This window comes from Myotis yumanensis, unplaced genomic scaffold (assembly GCF_028538775.1).
Source record: "Myotis yumanensis isolate MYYU_CA2020_CCGP unplaced genomic scaffold, mMyoYum1.0.hap1 SCAF_1, whole genome shotgun sequence".
In the NCBI taxonomy this organism is placed as follows: Eukaryota; Metazoa; Chordata; class Mammalia; order Chiroptera; family Vespertilionidae; genus Myotis; species Myotis yumanensis.
The window spans coordinates 49,494,591-49,520,986 of NW_027223752.1; the positions used below are offsets into that span (position 1 = coordinate 49,494,591).

The following is a 26,396-nucleotide window of genomic DNA, read 5'->3' on the forward strand; positions in this document are numbered from 1 at the left end:
CCTCCATTCCCCACCCCAAATTGGGCCTGAAGACCCAAGTCCACAGTAAAAGGGCTACTTCTTCTGGGCTCCTCCGGGCTCACAGTCAGCGGAGAGCAAGCTAGGATTTGAGGCAGAGGGCCCTTGGGAGTCCCGCCCAGCCCCACTCACCCTCCGGGGCACGATCATGGAGATGGGTTCGATCAGGCCCTTGAGAGTCACCAGCTTGTAGAAGCGGAACACCTCGCAAGCCGACACATCCAGCCCGTGCTTGGGCATGACCCCTGTGGACAGTTACACGTGGCTTCCTGGGGCCCACGGGGTTCCCCCCTTGGTGTCCCTCTCCCTGATGTCCCTAGCCAAGGGGAGAGACCCCAGTGGTTGGCACTAGATTTGGAGCAATGGCCCCTGCAGAGGGCAGCGGGTGGGCTGAGGGCTTCATGAGTCAGTTCTGTCCTGGGTGGTGACTTCTCACATAAGCCTCGTGGGCCAGACCTGCTTCGCAGAAGTGCATGCTTTATAATTGGGGTCTTTTAGGACTGGAAGGGGCTGCAGAAACATTGGGATCTAATCCATTCTTTTTATAGATGAGACTCTTGAGGGTCAGAAGGGAAGGGGCTTGTCCAAGGTCACAGAGTGTTGTTACAATATAAGCCACAGAACCCATCACCTTCTGAAATGAACTGGCTTCCTGAAGTGTCTGTGTCCCTGATCCTCAGAGAAGAAGGAGGGAAAAACCTTTTTCCATACACCCCTCAGATTTAAATGCAGCTTGTCTGCTGTCCTGTCATAGTCTTCTAGGACTGAGAGCAGATGTGTGCATATGTGAGTGCATGCATTGTCTGTGTGTGTCGTTAGCCACACTGTCCCTAACAGCTGCACCTACTGATCATCTACCGAAGGAGCAGTGTGCAGTATGGTGTTAGGAACACAACCTTGGGGGTAGGGAAAACCCGGGTTCGAATCCTGGCTCTGACCCTCTTTATGGCTGGGAGTCCTTGGACAAATCATGACCTCAATGAACTTCAGGTTCATTGGTTGGTTAGAGAAGGAAAGTAGTCAGGGGATTGAGCGTGAAGACGCTTATTAATGCTGGGCATGGTGAAGAGCACAGATAACTTTAGTTTCTTTCTCCATGATGTGACCATGCGTCAAGGCTCTACCTCTCCTCAACTGGAATGGAAAGGCTGCTCTTCCAGACAAGGTCACTCCAGGAGCTGGAGGGCAGTGGTGTAATGGCACCCAAGTGGGATTTGGAGCCAGCAGACTGAGCTTGCGTTCTGCCTGGGGTGAGTTACTTGGCCACTCTGAACCTCCCAAAGTGCCGGCTGATGGTAAATGCTCAGTAGAGGCCACAGGTGAGGAAGATAAGAAATGTTTACCTTTGGTTCCTCCCTCTGTCTCCTCTTCTCCTTGAGTTCTGCTGACGCCACTTTCTACACATCTCCTGGATTCACCCCCTTCTCCCCATTGTCATGCTGTCCCCCTAGTTACCATCATTTCTTGCCTAGAAATCCACAGTGGCCTCCTAACTGGTCTCTCTGCTTCCCTCCTGCCTTTCAAAATCCATGCTCCCGAATCCACTCTCCCTACAGAAGCCGAGCAATCTTCAGCCAGCCTTTCAGATCACATCACACTATGCCATCCCCTACTCACCCACCCAAGGAAAAGAAAACCCTCCAAACATAACCGTGTTGGGCTTCCCATCTGCAAATGGGAATGAAGTCACTGCATCCCTTCCCCTCTCCATGAGCTGCTGATGAACAGAGATCGAGGAGGATGCCAAACACCAAGGGAGGATGAGCCGGTCAAGTGGGTGGTGACCTTCACAGGAGCAGCACCTGTGGGTTCTATCTAACTTGCCCATGAGCTGTGACCTTCTAAGTCTGATATTTTATTGGGGAGTTGGGGGGGGGGGGGGCGTGTAATTCATGAGCCAAATATCCAGTCTTGTTCTACAGCCTAACAGCCAGGGCAGCTTCCTGACCCCTTACCTAGGCCTTTTTGCGGGGCCGGGGAGCGGAACTCCATGAGGTAACTCAAGTAGGGCTTCTCAGTGCTGATCTCATAGTACCGGATGTTTCCATCTCCCTGCGGGCAAGGAGAGAAGGAGGTGAGGAGGGTGTGTGTGTGTGTGTGTGTGTGTGTGTGTGTGTGTATGGGGAGGGTTGAGTAAGCCCTGGTCCAGGGGTCTGCTGAAGAGAGCCTCCACTGTGCCTCAAAGGTGGTCAAAGTCCAGGGAGACCTGGCCTCGGGGCCCCTGGTGGGCCTGCCACAGGGGACCTGCTGGGGGTGTGGTGCTGCTGCTGGTGGGTCTGTGTGCATAGACAGCTTTCCTGACAGTCAAGGCCATATTGGTCAGAGATCTCCTGGAAGGTGCCTCAAATTCCATCATTAGTCACAGTCCTCTACACCTCAGGCTCTGACCCTTATCCCAGTGTAAAACCCTCTCCCATCCACCTCTGAAGGAATCCTGTCATTGACACTTCAGTAAGAATAAGTGTCAGACTTGAGGGTAGGTTTCAATGGAAAAAGAGTAAGAAAGACCCCGGTTGGCACAGGGGAAGGCCAGAGAGGTGAGGTTGGTTCTTCTTAGGGAAGTCGGGAGGGAGTGGGGGCCACATGGAGGGAGGGGTCTCCCACAGGCTGCCCAGTCCCTCTCCACCTTCTACTACCTTTCCTGCCAGGTACAGCATGTGCGTGTCAGCATCATAGAAGGGGAACAGGAGGCCGGAGAGCCCATCAATTTCCTCCTCGATCAGAGGCATGGAGAGGTCCTCCTGCGGGGAGGCGGCCAGCATCAGCCTGTGTCCAGGAAGGAGGGCATCTCTCCTTCCCAAACGCCAGCAAAGCCCCCAGAGCTACAACCCTTTTATGCCACCACCCCGGCCTCCGTGCAGCTGACCTGGTCCCAGAGGGCAATCTGTCGTGTGTTCCACCTGGAGACCCCGGTTGTGAGAAGCCGCTTCATGTTCCCCAGGAACACCACCCGGTTCACTCTGTGGTTTTTGCAGCTGGCCTCCTGGTGGGGGGAGGTGGGGTAGAGAGAGCCGGTAAGTCAGGGCCCGGACAACAGGGTCCTGTAGAAGACGGAATCATGGCCCCCAGGAGATACACCCATGTCTTCATCCCTGGAACCTGTGAATGTTTCCTTATTTGGAAAAAGGGACTTTGCAGATGTAATTTTAAGCTAAGGTCCTTGAAATAAACGATCCCCTGGATTACCCATGTGGGTCCTAAATGCTATCATGAGAGCCCTATAACAGGTGGAGGGAGATTCCACAGACACAGAGAAGGTGATGTGACCTCGGAGGCAGAGCTTACAGGGATGTGACCACAAGCCAAGGAAGCCCAGCAGCCACAAAAGCTGGAGGAGGCAAGAAAGGATTCTCCCTGGAGTCTCCGGTGGGAGTGTGGCCCCGTTGACACCGTGATGCCAGAACTCTGGCCTCCAGAACTGGGAGAGACTCCATATCTGTTGTGTTAGCCACTCGTGTGGTAATTTATAGCAGCTGAGGGAAGAAATACAGGTCCTGAGGAGCAGGGGAGCCCCGAGACTGGGAAACGAGGCCTCTCTGCCATGTCCCACAGTGGGTGGAGCAGAGGGGAGGGGGGTGCTAACGTTGACCAAGCTCCGGGCAGGGCCTGCAATGTGCCAGGTGCTCTCCGCAGGGGCTCTTGTTTAACCTGCACAGCAAAACCTACTGGCAGGAACCTGAGAACAGGGGATACAGGCTGGCTCGCTGTTTGATGACTCACTACACCAGGGGCTCCTACGAAGCTGTCCTCTGCCTCCTCTCCTGCCTCCCAGCTCATGGCACTTCCTTTTCCTCCTAATGCACAACGGTCCTCTGCCAGGATGAGTCAGCATCAGGTAGAAACCAGAGGCTGGCGGAGCCGTGCACAGACCCAGGCTGGTGCCACCTGCTCTGGCGTTTAGTTCCAAGTTCTGCCAAAAAAGTGTAACCAGGAGGAGCCCCTCACCCTCTGTGGGTTCGTGTCCAGGGTGTGAGGTGGAGGCTGGGTTCTCTGCTCTCTGGCACCTTTTCTGCTCAGCAGGAGCTCTTGGGTCCATCCAGCTGGGTTTGAACTCCAGATCCTCCATAACTGTGACATTCCAGTCTCCGACCCCCTCCAAAGCTCAGTGTCCCCACGTGTGAAATGGGAAGAGGGACAGTACCCACCTCAGAGGACTGTCATGAGGACTAAGTGAGGGAGTGATATGAAGCCCGTGGCCCTACATGCCACACAGTGAGCACTGAGTAAATGCTGCTTAATATTAGTGATGCTGATCACTAGGATAATTAGTAGAGTAGCTGGCTTTTTGGCCTCACAATATTGGACTCTTCCTAGATAAACACAACCAGGTCACCATCCATCCTTTCCTGTGTAGTAGGTGAATCTCAAATTTAATCCAAATTTCCCATCCCTCCTGGTGACTGGCATGCTTTAGGGGCTCAAGAAATGTTAATTTCTTACCCCCAAATGGCATCTAATCCCTTCCTCACAGTCAAGACACAAGAGACTCAAAAACCAAAACTGGAGTTAAGTTCACCATCAACCTCTGCACTTGGAGTTGTCCCCAGGGCTGGTGTGCCCGGAGGCATTGCCACCAGGCTGGTGCCACACAGGTGGCTGGGCTGGGAGTCCAAAGCCCTCCTCCTGTGTCCAGGATGGGGCTCGGTCAACACCCACGGACTCATGTGCTGACGGTGTCACCAGCCTCATCCCCAGCGCAGGCCAGAAGAATCCCATCTTGGGGGAGGGGTGCAGTGGCCAAGAAAGGGAACTAAAGCCCCTCTCCACCAAGGACAAGGCAGGGTTCCTGTGTGAGCCGAGAAGGGCCCAGAACAGACGGGACAGTCAACAGAGGTGCAGGCCAGGTGCATGAGAGAGGGGAGCTGGCTCGGCCTTTCCCTAGGCCTGGCTGAAAGCTGAGCCCCAGGCCCCAATACCTTCCCTTCCCCTCAAAAAAGTGGGGCTTCACCTGCAGAACACGGCCGGAGCGGGGCTCGATCACGCGCAGCTTCTTGTCCTTGCACGTGGTGGCGAGCAGGCTGCCGTCAGTGTTGAAGGACATGCAGAGGATCACGTCCGAGTGGCAGTCGATCATCTTCACGGGCTCACCCACGTCCAGGTTCCAGATGAGGACCTGGGAGGGCAGGCATGCAGGGATCAGCCCTGCTGCTGCTGTCATTGGGCATCTGTCCCCGGTCCACGCCCAGTGGCCCTGGGAGAGGTGCCCCGTGCAGGGTGGGGGTGTGCTGGGATGCAGGATGGTGTCGCTGAGATCTGTACCAAAGGCTGATGCGTCCCTGTCTCACAAACCCACTACTGTCCTGGGGCTCAGTTCCCACAACCAGCAGGAAGGATCAATGTCCTTGCCAGGTCCCAGGGGCTGGCACACCCCTTTTGAGGGCACCCCTGGGGGTAGGGACTGGGGCTCCATTCTCTTCCCTCCAGCAGCTTTGGTTGCTCTTTTTTTTTCCCACCAGGAGAGTGTGGACACGGAGTGGCATTGGCCTCCAGTCCATCAGCATCAGAGAAGACAGTACAGGTGTTTCCAGCCTCTATGGACCCCAGGAATGACGGGGTGCATGAAAGATGCTCAGTAGTGTGTGGCGAATGAATAAATGAGTGGGTGAGACACTATTGATGAACGTGCCCCCAAAGATGCCCTTCTCTCTCCCTCCCCATCCACACTGCCTGCCGGGCTGCCCACCTTGTAGTCATAGCCGGCACTGAACAGGATGTTGTTGGTGGTGGGGGTGCCACTCGACCAGCCCCACACGCCGGCTGTGCCCATGCAGCTCCAGGAGGGCCTCTGTCATGCTCCGCTTCAGCCCGCCCTCGGGGATCTCCCAGATCCGCACCTGCAGAGGGAACGGAGGGCCCAGGGCTGGGTGGCAGGGCGGCAGAGGCCCGATGCCTCTCCCTCCCACACCAGGCTTCTGACACCTGCGTGGTGAGGCGCCTCATGGCAGCGTGGTGGGCAGAGCTGCTGAGGCCTGGGGGGAGTTTCGAGGGTGTGACTGAAGAGGAAAGAGGCCATCCCCTCTCTTCCCTTGGGAGGGTCTGCTCCGAAAAGCCTCTGCAGACCTTAGACCTGGGCAGCTATTGTCACGGGCATGTTATTGTTATGGACTAGCCAGGCGCAGGGGCCGCACGTTGAGCAGCTCTGAGCTAGTATTGAATTCTAAAGCCTATCTCTGCTTCCCTTCCCACACCCTCCTAAGAGATCTGCCTTCAGCCCCAGCTCCTGTCTGTACCATACAGCCTGTCCCTCATCCTGTCCCCCACCCAAGATGGACACCTGAGCAGAGGGAAACCCGTCTGGGAGGTGGGAGGTCCAGAGTCTCCTGAGAGATGAGAAACCAAGGAGCAAAGATTCTCCTTAGATGTTGAAGCCTGAGCTGAACGGATGGGCAGAGCCTGCAGGCAGCTGCTATTTCCAGGCTTATGATGCTGATCGAGAAGCAGAAAAAGATGATCTGCAGAGAGGAGGAGGGGCTCATGGAGAGGCAGCGAAAAGAGACCATGAGGCCTCAGAGGGGAGAGAAACTGAACAGTTTCTCTGTAATCTTTGAATACCCACCCCACCCCCATTACTTCCACCAGCCGCGGTGGGCTTGTTTATCAAGCCAAACAGGCTCTGCAGAGTCTCAACGGTTTCATCTAGAGATGGAGGAAATCTTTGCCTGGCCTTGCCCACTGGCAGAATAAAATGAGACACTGCTTGTAAAAGTTGGTAAGCTGTAAAGTTCTCTACAGAACTAAGGGATTGTAAACCTTGTTCTAATTGTTGTTATCATCATTAATGCTATTTGTTATGATCTGACTGGTGAAGAGGCAAGAATACATGTGACTACAACTTAGGACACCTTTAAAACAACCCTTTTGAAAATCTGAACTCCACCCTTGCTAGTAAGGAGAAAAACAGGAAAACCAGCTTTGAGATACCATTTGTAATCTTCTAGAATAGCCAACTTAAAGAAAGAGCTGTTGTTGGCGGATTATATTGTAGGTTTAATTGGTGTTGGTAGTATTATAAAGCAGTCATCTTTCAGAAGCAATTTGGCCATCTTTAGTAGAAACTGTAAGACATTTCTATTATATTACCTGATTTAGTAATTTCACTCTTAAAATCCTATCTAATAAAGAGGGAATATGCTAAATGATACTCACGCCATTGCAAAGATGGCGGCGCCCACAGCCAATAAGGAGGGAATGTGCTAATTGACTGCCCTGCCCTCGAAGATGGCAGCGCCCACAGCCACAAGATGGTTGGCAGGGGAGGGCAGTTGTGGGCGATGAAGCCAGCAGGGGAGGGCAGCTGGGGGCGATCAGGCCAGCAGGGGAGCAGTTAGGCTGGCAGGGGAGTGGTTGGCAGGGGAGTGGTTAGGGGGTTATCAGGCTGGCAGGCAGAAGCGGTTAGGGGCAATCAGGCAGGCAGGCAGGCAAGCAGTTGGGAGCCAACAGTCCTGGATTGTGAGAGGGATGTCCACAGGGATCGGGCCTAAACTGGCAGTTGGACATCCCCCGAGGGGTCCCAGATTGGAGAGGGTGCAGGCTGGGCTGAGGGACACCCCCTTCAGTGCACGAATTTCATGCACCAGGCCTCTAGTCCAATATAAGCAAACATCTCTATGCATGAAGATGTTCATTGTAACATTTCCTATACAGAAAACATAGAAACACTCTAAATGACCAACATGAGAACAATCTAATGTCCTATCAGTATGGAATAGTAGCCATCCTTTTATAATTCTGAAGCCTGTTAAAGAAAGCCAGTTACAGCCTGGCTGGCATAGCTCAGTGGTTGAGCATCAACCTATCCACCAGGAGGTCATGGTTCCATTCCTGGTCAGGGCACATGCCCAAGTTGCAGGCTTGATTCCCAATGTGGGCCGTGCAGGAGGCAGCCGATCAACGATTCTCTCTCATCAATGATGTTTCTATCTCTCTCTCCCTCTCCCTTCCTCTCTGAAATCAATAAAAACATATAGCTTTAAAAAAGAAAGAAAGGAAGAAAGTCACTTATAGGCAGTCTCAAGGACAGGGAGCAAGGCTGTGAACTGGGGGTGCCCTGAAGGGAATTCCCTTGGCAGGCTTCTCTTGTTGGTACTTTCCCCTCGGACTATGGAAATGAGCATTGCCCACACTGTGTTCCCCTGAAGACCCAGCTCTGCACATGCAGACACAGGGCCTAAGGGAGAGAAAGGCAGGTCCAATCAAGGATCAGGGTCACCCTCAGGTGTACCATCCTGTTTCAAAAACACGCTCAAGAAAAAGTTTATAATTCTGGACAGTTTAATGCTTTCCCATCCTCACTGTCATCTCCTTAGGCCCCATGGTCCTTCCTCCAAAGGCCCTGTGTGAGGCCTTCTGGGGTGAGGTCTGATCTGGAAATGGCGGGAGGCTGGAGTGGGGACCCGGTGAATAATTCAGTAGTTACCAATAAGACATATCCCTCTTGTCCCCAAAGGTACTAGAGGAAGGTGACCTCTGAAGAGAGAAGACTAATATTTGAAGTGCACATACACACACACACACACACACACACACACACACGTCCCTTTCTTTTTTACTCAAATGGATACTATTATACATGCACTTCTACAAGTTTTCTCATGTAACAGCAGATAGTGGGCATCCTTCCACACCACTACACATGAACCACCTTATCGTTGTAAGTGGCCAGGGGGCATCTGTTGCATGATTGTGCCATGATGGATTTAATCAACCTCTAATAGTGAACACCTGGCTTCTGCCCGCTTTTTTCCACTCTTACAATTCATTCTCTGATGAACACAGCCTGTAACACAAGTTTGTGCATGGGTGTGAGTATTCCTGTAGGACACTTGCCTAGAAGTGTTTCATTAAAGTTTCTGTAAAATTGTTCCCAATGCTCTTCCAGTTTCACCAACAGAGTCTGCTTCTTTACTGAGGTCTCTAAAACTCTATTTTCAGAATTGGATTTTTGCCCATTGGATTAAAAGTGCCACCACACTGCTGTTTGGGACTTGCATTTCTTTGATTCTTAGAAATACTGGGCCTCCTTTGTGTGCACTTGGGAAGCTTGAGAAGCTTTCAGACTCAAGGGGATGAGACTTTTTAAAAAAATATTTTTAATTGATTTCAGAGAGGGAGGGAGAGGGAGAGGGAGAGAGAGAGAAGGGGAGAGAGAGAGAGAGAGAGAGAGAGAGAGAGAGAGAGAGAGAGAGAAACTCAATGATGAGAGAGAATCAGTGTTTGGCTGCCTCCTGCAGGCTCCACACTGGAGATCGAGCCCGTAATCCAGGCACATGCCCTGACTGGGAATCGAACCGTGACATCCTGGTTCATAGGTCAATGCTCAACCACTGAGCCACGCTGGCTGGGTGAGGAGATGAGACTTTAAGGGGCAGAATTATGGGTCAGTGTGGAGGCATTTGGGGGCAAAAACTCCTGTCTATAAATACCTCATACTGTCTCTCTTTTTTCTTTTTAAAAAAATCTTCACCCAAGGGTATATTTTTATTGATTTTTAGAGAGAGAGAAAGGGAGAGAGATGCAGAGAGAGAGAGAGAGAGAGAGAGAGAGAGAGAGAGAGAGAGAAACATCAGTGTGAGAGATGTATGCACCCTATTGGGTATTGAACCCATAACCTTTTGTTGGTTGGGATGACACTCCAACCAACTGAGCCACCTGGCCAGGGCCTCATCCTGTCTCTCAAGGACAGCAGGGAAGCGGGTACACACATGAACAACACGTATTCAGGGTGCAAGTGTTGACTGAGACAGGACAGTGGCCTCTGGCCTTTGAGGAAGATCTCTGAACCAGAGTTGAGCCTCATTACTTGCACACAGGCCTCTTACGAGCTGGGCCCTTGCTGGCCAATGGGACGGTGCTGAGCTTGCCCCATGCTTGCCCTTGAGCAGCATACAGTGGGGCTGACCCAGTAGAGCACCTGCGGGGGCATAGCTGGGGGGAACCTCAAATCCAGTCTTGGGGGTGATGGTGGGGGGATCAGGAGAAGCAGGGTTAAAAAAGAGGATATCAACCCAGGTTTGAAAATACCAATTGGGATGTGGGGAAGGGTGGGGACACGAAAAATGACCAGTGTGTGTGGGTTCAGCACAGTAGTGGGGGAGGTTGCGGACAGGTCAGCCTGGCTGGTGTGCAGCAGGCTGGCAGGGGGCAGAGGAGGCCAGAGGCTGTGTGTGTCACACCTGGTCACCGAGGCCCAGAGGAGTGCTGCTTTGGGGGAGTCTCAAAAAAATGAACCCTTCCCCAGAGCCCAATTCCTGAGCAGCCAGGTACCTGAGCGTCCCTGGGTGGTGTCACAGGCCAGGTAAAGGCACAGACGCTTGGGGAAGCTGGGAAGTGGGGGTCCACCCAGGCTCTAATCTCACTGACAAGCTTGGACAAGCCAGTTAACTTCTCTGAGGCTCATGCTCCTTGTCTAGACGATGCATTGAGGTGTGCGTACCCTTCAGAAGTGTGTGGGTTAAAGTAAACTGGGCTCGGCCTCCTTGTGAGTCTGAGGCTTTTTTGGGTGACGGCTCTGCCTAGTAACCTACAGGCTAAGCCTGGAACTGGATCCCCATCCTGCGGGGCAAGGGCTGCAAGGGAGAAGACAGGGCTGTTTTCACCATTAACTGCGGGAGGAGCGTCCCAGGCGGGGCTCGGGGGACCCTGATGGAAAATGCCCCACAGAGAGGGAAAGAGGGGTCTTGTCTTACCCCCATTTGGTTTCAGCCACTCCCTTCCTGGGGCCTGGGTTTCTCATGCGCACACTGAGACAGTGTAAGTTAATCTTCCAAATTTTTGTGCTGTTGACATCACTGAATGTGTCCCTAGAAGGGACTAACTCTGATCCGCCGCTACCGCTACCAGTGGGTGCCACATGCGATCGGAGCTAAGAGGAGGGCAGAAGTTCACAGTGGGCTTAGTAGCTGGAAAGGAAGTCCAATCCCCGAGCATTCAAGGGATTTGCTGGAGGAAAAGAGTGGATGGGCATGGGAGGAGCACTGTGGATCTGCCCAGAAGTTGCTCTGGGAGGTTACTTCAATTCCACTGGAAAACCAGTAGAGCCTGCCAAACTGGATTTCTGGAAGGAAGGGGAGGGGAAAAGTGGGAAAAGCATTCTCTCCAGTCAGCCTGCTGTGCCTGGGACCATCCCCTTCACAGGCCCCTGGGTCAGAGCCCTGCTCATCTCAGTTACAGGCATCCAACAAAACATGTGCAGCCCTCCCTATGGCACCCTTTAGACACCGGGTACAGTCCTTGGTCTCAAGTAGCTCACAGTCTTTGGGGGAGAGAGCAGACACGTGCAGACAAGGCTAAGGCAAGACAGCTGATAGGGGCTGTTAACAAAGCTACAAAACTAGCATCTCTGTGCACAGAGGAGGAGGGAGCAGCTGGCCACAGAGAGAGCCCTGGGGTCTGGCAAGCTACATTGAAATCCAGGCTCTGAACATAACTTCAGCCAAGTTACTTAGCCTCTCTCAGCCCCAGTCTTCTCATCTGTGAAAATAATTATACTTCTAGCCGTAGCTGGTTTGGCTCAGTGGATACAGTGTCAGCCTGCAGACTAAAGGGTCCCAGGTTCGATTCTGGCCAGGGGCACGTGCCTGGGTTGCGGGCTCGATCCCCTCCAGTAGGAGGCAGCCAATCGGTGATTCTCTCTCATCATTGGCGTTTCTCTCTCTCTATCCCTCTCTAAAATCAATAAAAATATTTTCAAAAATAATTACACCTCTAATCACAGTTGTATGAAGACTAAATGAAGATAAAATATGTGCCCTACCAAACAGACTACTAAAGCACCTAACGGTACATAACAATGCTTGCTTAATATTAATGAAGGGTCATATGCAAATGTCACGTAGGTCAAACTTTATTTTAATTAATTTATTTTGTTGTGGCCGTCTAATTTTAGACGTGCTTTATATTTTTCATGTGCACCGTCTCCCCTGTGTATTCGATGTACCTGGATGGTATAACGTTTGTCTCTATCTTACATGCAGCATACATCTCCTCTTTAAAATTATTATGTGATTATGAAGGTGTCTGGCTGGGTCTCTCTCAGGTTTTGACAAATTGAGGGTCATGGTTGCAGGTGACTTAGGGCCAGGGTCAAGTGAGGGCCTGTCAGTGCCTCTGACAACATTGTTCCTAAAGGAAAGAACGTTCCACTTAGGGGATCTGCTTGTTACACAGCAAAGAGTCCTTATTGTTTGTGTCTGTGATCAAGGAGCTCTGAGAAGGCGCTGAAGCTCACCGTGGTCCTAAGTAGCTGGGAGAAGACACAGATTTAGATTCCAACGACTTAGGACTTACTTTTTATTTTTTAGCATTTTTTTTTTACTGATTTTTAGAGAGAGAGCAAGGGAGAGGGAGCAAGAGAAACATCGATGTGAAAGAGAAACATCAATTGGTTGCCTTTTGTAGGCACGCTGACAGGGGATTGAACCCACAAACTTGGCATGTGCCCTGACTGGAAATCAACCGGCGACACCCACCTCCACCCGTGAATGGGACAATGCTCAACCAACTCAGCCACACCTTCCAGGGCAGTATTTAATTACACACACACACACACACACACACACACACTCTATTTGGAACAGTGTGGGGCGAAACATTGTACATTATGGTTTCCGCCCTCGGGAAGCATCCAGTTTAGCTGTACTACATCACACAGTATCGGCCTTAGGATTTCCAACCGCTCCACAGAGACAGGGCCTGGGCCGAGATCACAGCAGCTCTCGTGTCTTCTGCAGCAAGAAGAGAGCGCCGAGGAGGGTCTCGCCCAGAGCCAGGAGGCTCCCGCAGCTCCCACCTCCCCATTTCTTGCCAATTATTCTCTTTACTACTAGAAGCTGAGTTTATCACCACTCACCTACACAAGAGGTAGCATCTCAGTCTACCTTAACGCTGATATCTTCTGACCACTTAACTGTTTCCTAAAGTGAGAAACAAATCACCTCCAACCCAGGGAGGTGTGAGAGGCCACCTGAGGGCCCAGAAGGAAGCATGACTGAGCATCTACTGCTGCGAGTCCCGTGAGGCAGCTGCTAGAGGATTAATGAAATGTACATGTGGAGCTGGACACATAGACGGACCCATGCTACAAATTACTATTATTTATTTTTAAAATTAATAAATATTCTTACACAGATAAGGAAACGAAGCACAGAGAGTTTAGGAAACTTGCCTGGGGTTGCACAGCTAGGAAGGGAGGAGCTGGGATTCAAACTCAGGCCTGGAATCAGGCAAACTACCGTGTCCCTCTCTTCTGCACCCCTGCCCTCGTCCAATCCCTTCCTTCTCCCCCGGCTGGAGTCTGACAGCCTGGGTAGGGCATGGTCTGTCCTTCTGCTCATCTATTCCAGGAAAAAGGCACAGCTCCCTGGCCCCAAGTATCTAGAAATTGCCCTCCTTGGGGCACAGATAACCAGCGAGGCTTCCCACTGGGTGGTCACCTCCTCCACACATGGTGGGGTCTGTCATCACTGCTCTGTCTCCAGGGTGAGGAACAGTGTCTGACAGATAATAGGCATCCGAGACACACCTGTTGAATGAATGAATCGCTGGGAGAACCTGAGACAGCCCAGAGGCCATCCGCAGGTTCAGCAATGAATCACCCCTGACCTGGGTGAGCGGGCTAGTCCTTACTCCGCCTGGGGGTGAGCAGGATAGATGAGAATTCACCCCTTTCATCCTGGTTTGGAAGCAGGGCCTGGTGGGGGGTGGGGGTGGGGGTGGGCTTCTTTTCTGGATTTTGAAGCTCAGGTTTCAGCTTAGTCCTTTTTGGAAACCAGTGACACAAGGCCTATTTGGGGGCTCACTGAGCAGAGTGAGACGTAGTAGAAAGAACATGTACTGAGTGTCTGACTCCCAGCCCTCTGTCCACCCCTCACTGGCGCAAGTCATTTAAACTCTTCAGTCCCCACTAAGGCTAAGGCTAAGAAAGTAACCATGAAACACTTTTACATTTATTTCATTCTCATGATGAGCCCAATATGGTCCCCAATTTACAGCAAGGCAACTGATACCCAGAAAAGTAAAGGAGCTGGGCCAAGGCCACATATGTAGAAAGTGCAGAGCCAGGATTTGAACCTAGACCTGGCCTCCTGAGCCTGGCTGCTTCACACACGAGCCACACTGCCCGCTTCTCTGCAGCTGCCCAGTGCACTGGTGAGGCCTCTGGGGGCTACTGTCCTTCCATCGCTAGGAGTGTGTTACTCCCTCCCGGCTCCAAGAGGCATGATTTTCAAGTGTGTAGGAGGGCAGGGTGGTGGGTGGCTTCCGGCTGCTTCCAGCAGAGCTGACACCCTGCCCCATCCCACCCCTAGCTCTTCTGGGAGGGGTATCATCTCTGGGGAGGGGGTGGGAAGGGATGGGGTAGGTGAGGGCAGCCGCTGGATGGAGGGGCAAAGAAACAAAAGGCGAAGGGAAGATGCTGACTTGGCCCACCCAGGAGACGAGCCTGCCTCCCTCTCTCCTCCGTCACTCTCCTGAGACGGCTCTCTCCCCTCCTTGAGATGTCAGAAACCTCTCCCTCTGCGGCTGCTGGAGAGGTGCTGAGAGCAGGAGGCTTGGAAACCCAGAGCGCCCTTCCCTGCGCCTGCCAGCCACCCTCCCGAGCTGCCGCAGAAGCTATAAAAAGCACAGCCCTTCAACAATAGGTGACATCACCCAGCAGCAGCAGGAACTGGATTCTGCCAGATGCCAGGAGAGCTACGGCCCCACCCTCCCTCAGGACAGGAGCCCTTGGGAATGGGCTGGGGTATATTCACTGGATCCCCGGAGGTTGGGTTAGACTCTGGTGGAGGGAGGCTGATCCCGAGGGACACGGCGGGTGGGCGTCACTGTCACTGGAGATTTTTCAAGGCATGGGGGACACGGGAAAGGAGCTGGGAGCGGGTGGAGGCTCGCTCGATCCCTTCAGGGTCCTCAGAATGTTCTGAGACACGGAGAGGCGGTGGAGGGTGGGAGTGGGCGCACAGGCAAAAGACATGGGCAAGACCTGCTGTGTGCAGCTTCCCTCTGGGACCCTCAGGCTGCTGCCCTACCCGGCCCGGGTGGAGCACAGGGCCTGGCATGCGGTAGCTTTGCTGACTGACCTCTTAACCCTGGTTCTGGATGTCGTTTCTGATGTGCAGTAACGTTGACCCTTTGGGCGGAGTGGTTGAGGGAGGGTGTCTCAGAGACCTGCCCAAGAGGCTCAGAGGGACACGCAGGGAGGGATGGGAGGGACGCTGATGTCCTTTCTAGTTCCAATGTCCTGGGGTCTGCCAGACCCGCAGGCTCCTCACCCAGCAGCGGGGAGCTGCGGGCTCTACTGCCTGTGCATCCCCCTCCCAGGACCTGGCCAAGGTGCCCCGTGGGCTTCGCACAGAGAGAATGCCGAGAGGTAAATGCTGAGCGCCTGATGGATCTGAGCCTCGGTTTCCTTACCTGCGGAGCTACAGCTGCGGGGGGGGGGGGGGGGGGGGGGGGCGGGCGGGGGGAGGTGCTCAGAGTGCTGGCGGGGAGTCAGGAGTGCTGAGACACAGACCCCTGGTGTGACCTGGGCCTCCACCTCAGGGCCTGTGGGCTCCGGGCCAAGATCCTTGGCCCTGAGGCTGGGAAGGGGCAGAGGCCTGTGGGACAAAGCCGGGCGCCAAGCTGCTGCTTCTGGGCAGCTGGACTGGCAACCAGCGCAAGAGCTTAGCTCCTCTGTCTGGAGACTTAACCTCCTTCGCTCTGGATCAGCAGCCTGGGCCAGCCCTGCCCTCCCTGTCCCTCCCCCCGCCCCTCCCCCCTCACTGGGTGTCCCTTCTCTTCACACCCTCCCCTGGGTGCTCCCCTTCTCTGTGGAGCCACATTCCAGCATTTGTTCAGCCGGCTTGGGGCCCCTCCTTCACAAAGCTGGTTCTGACCCTTCAGCCCCACTAATCCCCCTCCCTGGGCCCCCCCAGGGCTCTCCCAGGGAATGCGGCGTCACCCACACACCGCACACCTGGTGTCCCGGCTTATGTTCTGATGGCTCGGGGAGCACAGGCCTCACTTCAAAGTGCAGCTGCTCACCCTGGCATCCCAGGCTTCTCTCTGCGCCCAGCCTCCCTCCGCGTGCCTCTCCTGCCCGCTCCTCTCCCTGGCCAGCTCCCCAGCGCTCCAGCCACACCAGACACCTCCGTTTCCCAATCACTCCGCATGAATTCTGCTGTGGTCTGAATGTTCGTGTTGCCCCAAAATTCATATGTTGAAATCCTAACCCCCAGAGGTGATGCTATGAGGAAGTGAGGCCTTTGGGAGGGTGATGAGGTCATGAGGGTGGAGCCCTCGTGAACTGGATTAGTGCCTATGAAAGAGACTCTAGAGAGCTCCCCAGCCCCTTCTATGGTGTGAGGACACAGTGCGACACCTGACCACCTGGCCCCCTGATCTCTGGCTTTCCAGCCTCCAGAACTGTGAACAATAACTTTCTGTCATTTATAAGCCACTCACTCTGTGGTATGTTGTCATACTGGCCTAAGCTGCCTAAGGCGCACCCCCTCCAGGTCTGTGCCTCTGTTCTCTTCTCTGACATCCTTAAACCCTTCCTCTGCCTCCAAAGTCCTCCTCCTCCAGAGTCCAGCTCTCCCTCACCCCCTCTGCCCTGCCTGCACCTTGGTCAGAATTAACCCCTCTCTCCGCCCTGGACACACAGCCCTGCTTGACCTTCGTGGCTACAGTGACTTCATTCTGCGCTGCATCTCAGGGAGTGGGGTGTGATGCTGCCTATGCTTGTGGAGTTTCCTGGGCAGGACTGAGATCGGCAGGCACGGTGCTAGGCATGGACCTCCTTCCATCCTCATAGCAACTGCCAAAGGGCATCGTTACTACTGTTATACAGGTGAGCAAAACTGAGGCTCAGAGAAGGTAAATGACACGGCCTGGTCACCCAGCTGGTACACGGTGAAGCTGATCCCACCCCAGACCAGTCTGAGTCCGTGGCCAAGCTTGCTTTGCAGCCAGCACCCAGGAGCAGGCGGGCACCCTGTGGTCCTTCCCTCTGAAGGGAGCATCTGGCCTGTGTGGCCCGGGCTGGGGCCCTGTGCTTTTCTTGACCACACGGCATGGATGTCTGGCTTATTAGCTGGGGTCCTTTAGCATGTGGTGCCCAACTCTCAGGTGAAACAAGGTGCTGAGCTAGACCTGGGCAGGGCCATCGGCACCAGTAACCCCTGCCACCCTCGCCCTGACTCAGGCAGAAGTGTCCACCTGCGGTGGAGCCAGGACAGCCAGTGACCCCAAGAGCCCTGGCCTAACCTGTCCCTCCCCACAGCAAGCGGGACACTGCTCTTCTCTGTCCCGGCTGGCTCCCCTGGAGGGACACGAGATACTGGGAGGGCCCTGAGGCTTCCCACAAACTCCGTGGGTTCTTGTCATGATGAGACCTCGTAGAGCAGGAAGGGCGTGGGACCACAAGCCCCCCTCGACTTCCCGGTTGTGTGACCTGCCCCCAACCCTCAGTTTGGGGGTGGCAGTGCCTGGCTCACAGGGTGGCTGTGAGGGCTCACTGTGTTAAAGTGTCCAGCCCAGACTGGGTGGAGGAGATCGGTATGAGGCAGCCCTGAGTTTTGGGGACATTTGCTCCCTGATGGCTGTGACAGTCACTCAATACCTTAGTGAGCAGCGATGGAGCCAGCTGTGGTTGCTGGCACTGCTCGGGCTCCCTGCACCCACAAGAGAAGGATGGGCAGTGCCTCCACCTACCCTCTCTCCCACTGAGCCCAGGCCTTACCCGCACTGACCACTGACCTCTCCAGCCCCCACCAGCTCCAGCTGCCTCCCTTCCAGCCCCAGAAGCAACCAGTGGCCTCGTTCTTCCTGGGCTCCATCATCTTGTGTCCGTCCTCTGGCCTGCCTGTGCTCTGACCCTGGCCACTGTCCCCATTTAGCTGAAGAAAGTAACCGAACCTCATGGCCCATGTCACCACCAATTCTTGATCCTCTGCTCACATGGGCCCTGCTCTTGCTGCTGCTGCTGCTCTCAGAAACCCTCTTGGGGCTTTGACCTTCGGGAACTGGTCAAGCCCATCCCCTCTCCTAGCTCCCTCCCCACTACTCTCATTTACTAGGTACTGTGCCAGCTGACCTCCTCCCCCAACTTTATTTACCAATGGAGACTATCTACTGTGGCTCTTTTTCTTTGGATAACTGATTAGTTGGGCTATATTTATTCACTCACACATTTATCTTTCCATTCATCTTCATCCAATCATCCTTCCTTCCATTCATCTATCGATCCATTATCCATCCATTCAGCCATGTCTTTATCCATCAGTGTAGTCATCCATCCATTCATCTATCCACCCACCTCGCCATCCATCTAGCCATCCATCCAATCATCCAGACCATCCAATACCTACTAAGCATTTACTAGGTAGTAGGCTCTGTGCTAGATGCTTGGGATTCAGAACCTCTGTTCTCAGGAGCTCACAGTCCAGTCTGGAGGCATGAGCTTTGATGTCCTTTCTAGTTCCAATATCTTGGGAGCCTACGACCTGTGCCCAGGATATGTCAGTGAGCGCCAGGTAGACACTTGTGACCTAACTGAAAGGCTGATCTTCCTTCACCTGGGAACACTAGGGGCTCAGGCAGCCCCTCCCCACAGCTCAGCCGATGCTCTGAAATCCTCTCTTGCTTCTAAGCTGGTGCATTGACAAGGTTCAAGGTCATGTGAGACTAGACATAGGGATCCTCTACCACTGCTCTACAGAAATGTGAAGGCGATGCCAACACCTGACACTACCTCACCCTGTGAAAACCAGCAGAGCTGGGGGGAAGGCTGGCCAGAAAACAACTTCAAGTTTACTCTCCCTGGATTCTTTAGCTCCCCTCTCCAAATTCTTTCTGTCCCTTTCTCCTTCCCATCCCCATCTGTCCTACCTGTTCTCTCTTCCTCTTCCCCCCATCTCCCCCTGCTCCCTCCTCCTCATTTCCCTTCTTCTATTCCTTCTCTCTTCCAATGAAGTGGTGGGACATGGAATTCAAATTCGGGCCACATTGTGGGTCCTTGGACAAGTGATGACAGTTCTCAGGCCAGTGTCCTTCCCTAACGCCATGGCTCCCAGGGGACAAGGCCAGACAGTGCATTTGCCCAGCCTGCAAAAGGGCTCTTCTCCTCACGCCTCATCCATTTCCTTCCCTTTCCCCTTCTTCCCTGTCCACGTTCACCCTACTGCCTTTCTCTGTTTGAGACCACGGACAGGTGCTGAATCACATAGTTAATCTTGTTCTAATTCTCACCCATAAAATCAACACCTCCAAATGAAATCCCTCTAACGGCACACGATCTCTCAGATAGTCTATGAATTCGCTCCTTGAGTCCTTTTCCTAACTCCCCTCCCCATCCTGGGTCAGAAGGGCAAAGAAGGGAGGAGGAGGAGAGTTTAAGGAGGAAGGTCTCCAGAAGGAAGCAGGGAGAGCCCCGTGGGCCCACCTTCCTCGGGGCACCCCTCCCGCTCACCGACGTGTCCTCCGAGCATGAGGCAATGATGTTGTCAATGAAGGGGTTCCACTTGATGTCCAGCACGTTCCCCTGGTGACCACAGACCTTGGGGTAGTTAGGTTCAATCCTGCCTGTCTGTCAAGAAGAGAGAGAGAAGGAGGTTAGTTGATGGCCCTGAACGGAGAGCCTTTATTCTGGCTTCTAAAATGTCTTATTCATGCATGGCCCATGGCCACAGCCAATGGGGAGGTGAGGGCCTGGGGTGGGGGGGGTGGGGATAGGCTGGAGGAGTCAATGGGGAAAAAAGGGGACATATGTAATACTTTCAACAATAAAGTTTTTTTTTTTAAAGTCAAATTCATTAAAAATAAATAAATAAAAATAAAATGTCTGATTCGTCTTTGAGTTCCGTCACCAGGCTGGGCCAGATTGCTCTGTGGCTGTGTTCTCCCCAGCACTGAATGTAATAGGGGTGTGGGGGGGCAGTGGACACTACTGGTCCCTACGCCACCTTTGTGCAAATCAGCAAAAGGTGCCTCTTCCTCAAGTAAAAACGTTTAGAGTTAAGACGAATGACCAAAGGCTGCTGCCCTGGCAGGGCACACACCTAGACACGTGGATGTGTGCACTCTCCCCAGTGCCCACGCTCCCCACTGCCCCCAGGAGACCTGCTACAGCCGGTTTGGTCAGGAGGAGACGCTCTCCTGCTGTGCCAGGAGCCTCTGTGTCCACCTAAACACTGTCGTTTCAGTAACTCATTCTGTCTGAGACCTGAACGGTGCTGCCCCTGATGAGGCAGCCTTGCTCCCTGTGCATCTTAAACACCGGTACACAGTGCCTTGTGGGTAAATCGTCGTCTTCGGAGTCACACACGCCAGCGTTTGAATCACAGCTCTGCCGCCTGACAGCCATGCAGCCTGGGGAAAGTCAGTGAATTTCTCTTAGCCTTGGTTTCTTCCTTTCTGAAATGAGGATAGCAAGGCCTACCCCTCAGCATTGTTGTGAAGATTAAATGAGCTAATTGCTTAGCAAGGTTTTTAATGTGTAGATTACCATTATAAAGACTGTTCAATATATGACAGTTATTATTATTGGACAGGCTAGGTGACACCTCCTCCAGGAAGTAAGTCTTCCCTGATCTCAGTGGGTTAAGAGCTCCTCCTCTGTACACTCACAGCATTCTGGGCTTCCCTCCGTGATAGCATCAACACGTGGAATTGCAGTCTGTTTCTATGTATGAGCAACTGAGGACAGGGTCTGTGTCTCCAAATCTCCAGCTTTTAATAAGCCTGGCACATAGTGCTCAGTTCATGATCTGAAAGACATCCTGTGAAGGGAATGGAGTCCACAAAAAATGGAAGAAGGGATGTGGGGGTGGGGGATGCTGGAAGGGTAGGTCCATGCTTAGAGGCTATCAGGGTGACAGGGAAAGGAAGGAAAATTGTAGGCAGAAGCTGTGTCTTCACCTTTTTTAAAAAATGTTTTTATTGAGTTTTAGAGAGAGAAGAGGTGAGAGGGATAGAGAGATAGAAACATCAATGAGAGAGAAACATCATCAATCAGCTGCCTCATGCACCTTCTACTGGGGATCACGTCTGCAACCTGGGCATGTGCCTAACCTGGAATCGAACTAGTGACCTCTTGGTTCCTGGGTCGATGCTTAACTGCTGAGTCATATCGGCCAGGCTCCACCCTTTTAATACTAGTTTTTGGGACTTTGGAGGAAATAGAGTTCATTTAAGCACTGCTCATCTGCGAATGGTGTTAGGCAGTCAGAGGCACCTCAGGTAGGTCATACCTCACCCTCCTTTAGGTTCCTGGACTGAAAAATGAGGAACAGAACCAGTTTCTGCCAAGGCCCTGCTATGCGTGCCCTGTACTTCACCAGCGTGATGGTGCAAGCTTGACTGCAGAGTGCTGTCCTGCCATCACCTCCCCACCCACGTCCTGCCTGCATCTCTATCAGCTCATTTCCAAGTCCTTTGACTTTCGTGTGTGACACAGCAGTGGCAGGGTGGGCAGAGAAAAAAGCCCTAAGAGGAAATGGCTGTGGGATGGAGGGTGAGGGATGAGGAGGAGTGAGAGAGGAAACACGCCTCAGAGGTTGTCCTCCAGAACACTTGACCGAAGCTGTACCTAGTGGGGAAGTTAGAGATTCGGAGAGGATGGGTATCAGTGAAGAATGGAATCCCCTTTGACATGACGGATGCAATTCAAATTGGAGTATATTTTCCAAGTTCTTTCAGACTGTTGGACAATGTTTCTGTAAATGAGACTTTAAGCAGAGACTGCGCCACATGAGGCCCTGGGATTTATTAGAGCTACACCTTATCCTCTTTAACTCTGACGACAACCCTATGAGTGAGGCATGAGGAAATGAAGGCCCAGAAGGGTTAAGCACCAAGCCCAAGGTTCCCTAGCTGAACCTGAAATGCAGGCGCCTGCCTAGGGGTGATCCTCAGAGCTGAGCTCTTTGAAGCCCATAGCTCGTCACTGGCTGGCTTCCCTCCTCCAGCTCCCATATCCATGGGCAGACAGCCCTGCACTGTCTGCTCCCACAGCTCACGTACTCTCGGACTGAGCCGTTCCTGGCATTGGATCCCAAAGGCTGCGTCGGAATGATCCCCGAGCAGTGCTGATTGCATTAAGCTTTTGGCACCCAGCCCAGCCCAGGCAAACTGGAGGGGGCACAGAATCAGTCAATAGGTGGCCATCAGCTAACAGCAGCTCTGGCCAGCAGCCGGTGGGTGATGCACCAGAGGGGCTGGTAAAGCAACATCCCTGGAACCTACTCAGTATGGGGAGAGGTCAGAGCCCTGCATAGGGAAGGGAGTAAGTCTTTTTGACACAGAGAAGAATCCTGATGTCATGCATAGGTCCAGGTGGACCTCTCTTTCTACCATGGATGCATCCCCATGGGATGGGTATTTATAATGATCACGACGTGAGCACACTGTTGTTTATGTGAATGGTGAGCCTCGAGTTTTGCAGCACACAACCAACATGGCTCTCCATGGCAGCCTTGAAGGGAAGGCTTTCAAACGAGGCAGCTCTGATGTTCCTGTTGTATATAGTAGGGTTTCGCATAAAATGTTGTTAGAAAGACAAGTCCCACGGGTAAGAAGAAAAGTTTGAAAACCAGTGTTCTATAGAGAAATCAAGCAAATTAAAAATACTATTATTAACTCCATGAAAAGAAGTTGTATATAAGAAAGCTAATACAATCATAATGCATGATTTATATACAGTATTTACATAGTTGTAATAATGGAAATTCCAAATATTTAAACAAGAGTTGTGCTTTAATGTGCTGGGAGGACAGAAGTGGGGGAAGTGTGTGTGTGTGTGTGTGTGTGTGTGTGTGAGTGTGGTAAGAGGGGAGATAGAGCCAGGAGAGAGTCAGATGCCCGCCATCCATAATAGGAAGTCAATAGACAAGGTCTAAGATTTTAAAAATCAAGACATGGCAGTAAAAGCAGGTAATTAAGAAATATGGGGATAAGTGCAAAAAGAAACAGCTAAAAGCAATGCAAGTAGCCACTTTAAGGAGTGGGAAATGAGTGATGTAGCAAAGTGGGTCAGGAATGGAGGGTAGGGGCCATGGTGTGCCAGTGAATGTTCAACAACTGGTCCCCAGGGGGGAAAAGGCCCTGGTTTTGAGCATTTGCCCATGTGAGTGGTGTAAATATTCCCACCGTGGCTAATTTCAAGTTGCCGGGAGGATATCACCAAAAGCAGAGTTAGAGGAGAATCACAGTAGCACACGTTACTAATATTTCTACCATTAAATACAGCCATCCCTTTGTATCCTTAGGGAATTGGGTCTAGGACCCCTGAGGACACCAAAATCCATAGACCCGCAGATGCTCAAGTGCCTTATAATTTACGCATACTCTCCCATATACTTTAAATCATCTCTAGGTTACTTGTAATACCTAATGCAATGCAAATACTATGTAAATAGCTGTCGTATTGCATTGTTTAGGGTATAAAGGCAAGGAAAAGTCTGTACATGTTCAGTACAGATGCAACCATTATAGGCCTAATTACATAGTACAGGCCAGCAACAACGTAACTTCCCCATCCATATTTTAGGTCTATGTTTGGTTGAATCTGCCGGTGTGTGTGGAATCCCAGCGTGTGAGAGACATAATCTCAAGAGCACAAACTAGTAACATAATTAGGAAGTAATGGCTTTAATATTTAGTACCTCTGCTTTTAATATAATTTATTTAATTGAAAGCTTGCATAATTTAATTGTTAATAATAGCCGTGTTTAACAACCAACTTGCAAAACTGAAAATGTAACAACAGGCTCTCACAGGCCAGGACAAGCCGACTCCCGCACAGCGCGTGGGGTGCTATGGGCCTTGTCACACTGTCAGACTTCATGAACTCTGTATAATTTTCACTTTGCTAGACAGAAAATTAGAGAGCACACAAGTAAAATGCACGCACCAGGTGTTCTAAAGGACGCTTGTTCCGAAATCTCAAAAGAATGTGAACAATCCAAAAATAAATAAATAAAGATGGAAAAAAATATGTGAACAATCCTCTTGCAGATCCCCTAAATGCCTGTTTTCTTTTTAAAAAATATTTTTTATTGATTTCAGAGAGGAAGGGAGAGGGAGAGACAGAACCATCAATGATGAGAGAGAATCGTCCCAGACATATCCCCTTGACCGGAATCAAACCCGGGACCCTTCAGTCTGCAGGCTGACGTGCTATCCACTGAGCCAAACAAGCTAGGGCCGAATGCCTCTGTTCTCTGCTCCAGTTTCTGTGTGGGGTGTGAGTAGAGACCAAATCCAGACCTGGCCCTTGACTGCTGCACAGTGCTACCTTCTCATACTCGTACACCCACTAATACGCACACCAACACGAACAGCTGTGGTTACTTTACATTAATGTAGTCAAACTTAATCCTCAGAACCCCAGCTTACAGCTGAGAAGGCAGATGTTTAATGAGTGGAGTCAAAGCTTCTTAGTGTTTATAACTTAGAATCACAGAACTGTCCCAGCGCAAGGTTCTCAGGGGCCTGGGTCTCCTCTGCCACCTGGTCCTTGAACCGCAAACAGAGCTTCAGCCTCAACAGACCTTGTTGCTGCTACTTGGCGTCCACAGTCACCAGGGAGACCTTCCCACTGTCGGTGGACCACATCCTAAGGCCTCAGAGGACAAATCCGGTCCCTGTTCGGTGGGACGGCCTTCCACATGAAATGTGGGGTGGCAGCTACTGCATACCCTGAGCTTCTCAGGGAAGAACCCAGGGTTGGGGATCGGGTTGTATCTCAAATACACTCCATCTGCCAAAGACAGAGTTGGAAGCAGCCGGACGCAGGCCTCTCTACAGGGTGGGAGGGAGTGGGAGGTAACCTGCCACCTGCCCACAGGTCCACTTGAGAGGGTCGCAAAGACCTTTAAAAGGTTCATAGGCTTCGACCAGTAATTCCACTTTGGGAATTTATCCGAGAGGAATCAACAGAGAAGCACACGAACACATCCACTGCTGCCCTAGCTGGTTTGGCTCAGGGGATAGAGCATTGGCCTGCAGACTGAAGGGTCCCAGGTTCGATGCCAGGTTGTGAGCTCGATCCCCAGTAGGGGGCGTGCAGGACGCAGACAATCAATGATTCTCTCTCATCATTGCTGTTTCTCTCTTTCCCTCTCTCTGAAATCAATAAAAATATATTTTTTAAAAATTAAGACATCCACTGCTGTCTTATTTATCATAGGGAACAGTCTTTTAAATGCCCAACAATGGCACATCACCAAAATGAGTTGCAGTACACCAATATAATGGAATATTTTAAGTGCATTTAAAATCGTATTTTCAAAGAATATTTAATGACATGGGACTTGTTCAAGATATAATGCTTAGTGAAACAGTCAGAACCAAGTTAAATACATAAAATGATCTCTACCTATTAAAAAACACACAGTCTGTAAGAAAATACATCAACTTGTTCATAGTGGCCATCTTGGGCTAGGTGAATATTAGTGCTTTTGACTTTTCCCACAATGAACATTTCAAACTTTTATTAAAAATATAAATGTTATTTATTTAAAACACACACACACACACACACACACACACCCTATAGCTCTGATTGAAGAATATTCCTCTCTGGTTTTGGTCAAGCAGGTTTTATTTTTTAAAAATATTTTTTAAATTGATTTCAGAGAAGAAGGGAAAGGGAGCGAGAGATAAAAACATCAATGATGGTAGAAGAAAATCACTGACTGGCCGCCTCCTGCACGCCCCACACTGGGGACTGAGCCTGCATATGCCCTGACCAGGAATTGAACTGTGACCCCCTGGTTCATAGATTGATGCTCAACCACTGAGACACCCAGGCCAGGCAGTCAAGCAGGTTTTAAAGAAATAAGGTGCAGCTGGAGTCTACCAGGTTTACACGTTTCAGAAGCTTTAGTGGAACATACATGTCTTTGCTTATTACAGGCTTCTCTGCTCCCTTGTTACCAAGAATGGTTTGGAGGTGGGGAATAAGATCCTTTAAATTGAATAAAATTATATAACTAATTGAAAGCGGGTTTCAGTGTGTGTGTGTGTACAGCCAAGGCCAGGCCCTCTCCCTGGGAAGGTCGGCAATCGGCTTACCCAGCAGCCTACCCACCCAGGGGAGTGGCGGGTGCTCTGGGCCTCAGTCCAGGCTTTATGTGAACCCAGTGAACTGACTAAAGATGAGATTTTCAAAACAACCTGCATTGCAGCTTCAGCTTCCTAGAATCTTGCAATGCTGCAAAGCTGAATTTTGTGCACAGGAGCCAAATGTTTTCTTACCTGGGGAATCAGCTTAGCAAGGCAGAAAGAACAGACTCTGAGCAGGAGGTAGGGTTTCTAGGCCCAGTTCCATATCCATCTGGCTGGCTGAATGACCTTGAACATGACCCTGGACACTCAGGGCTTCCCATTCCCAGACCCTG

General features: G+C 51.7%; 1 protein-coding gene across 1 annotated transcript in view; it reads right to left on the reverse strand.

Annotated features, from left to right (window-relative positions):
- CORO2B (coronin 2B) overlaps window positions 1-26,396 on the reverse strand; it is a 41,330-nt gene that overhangs the window by 7,272 nt on the left and 7,662 nt on the right. Inside the window, 8 exon segments of the mRNA XM_070402808.1 lie at window positions 151-263; window positions 1,974-2,070; window positions 2,655-2,759; window positions 2,885-3,001; window positions 4,967-5,131; window positions 5,702-5,746; window positions 5,748-5,852; window positions 19,466-19,582. Coding sequence (XP_070258909.1) covers window positions 151-263; window positions 1,974-2,070; window positions 2,655-2,759; window positions 2,885-3,001; window positions 4,967-5,131; window positions 5,702-5,746; window positions 5,748-5,852; window positions 19,466-19,582 — 864 coding nt within the window.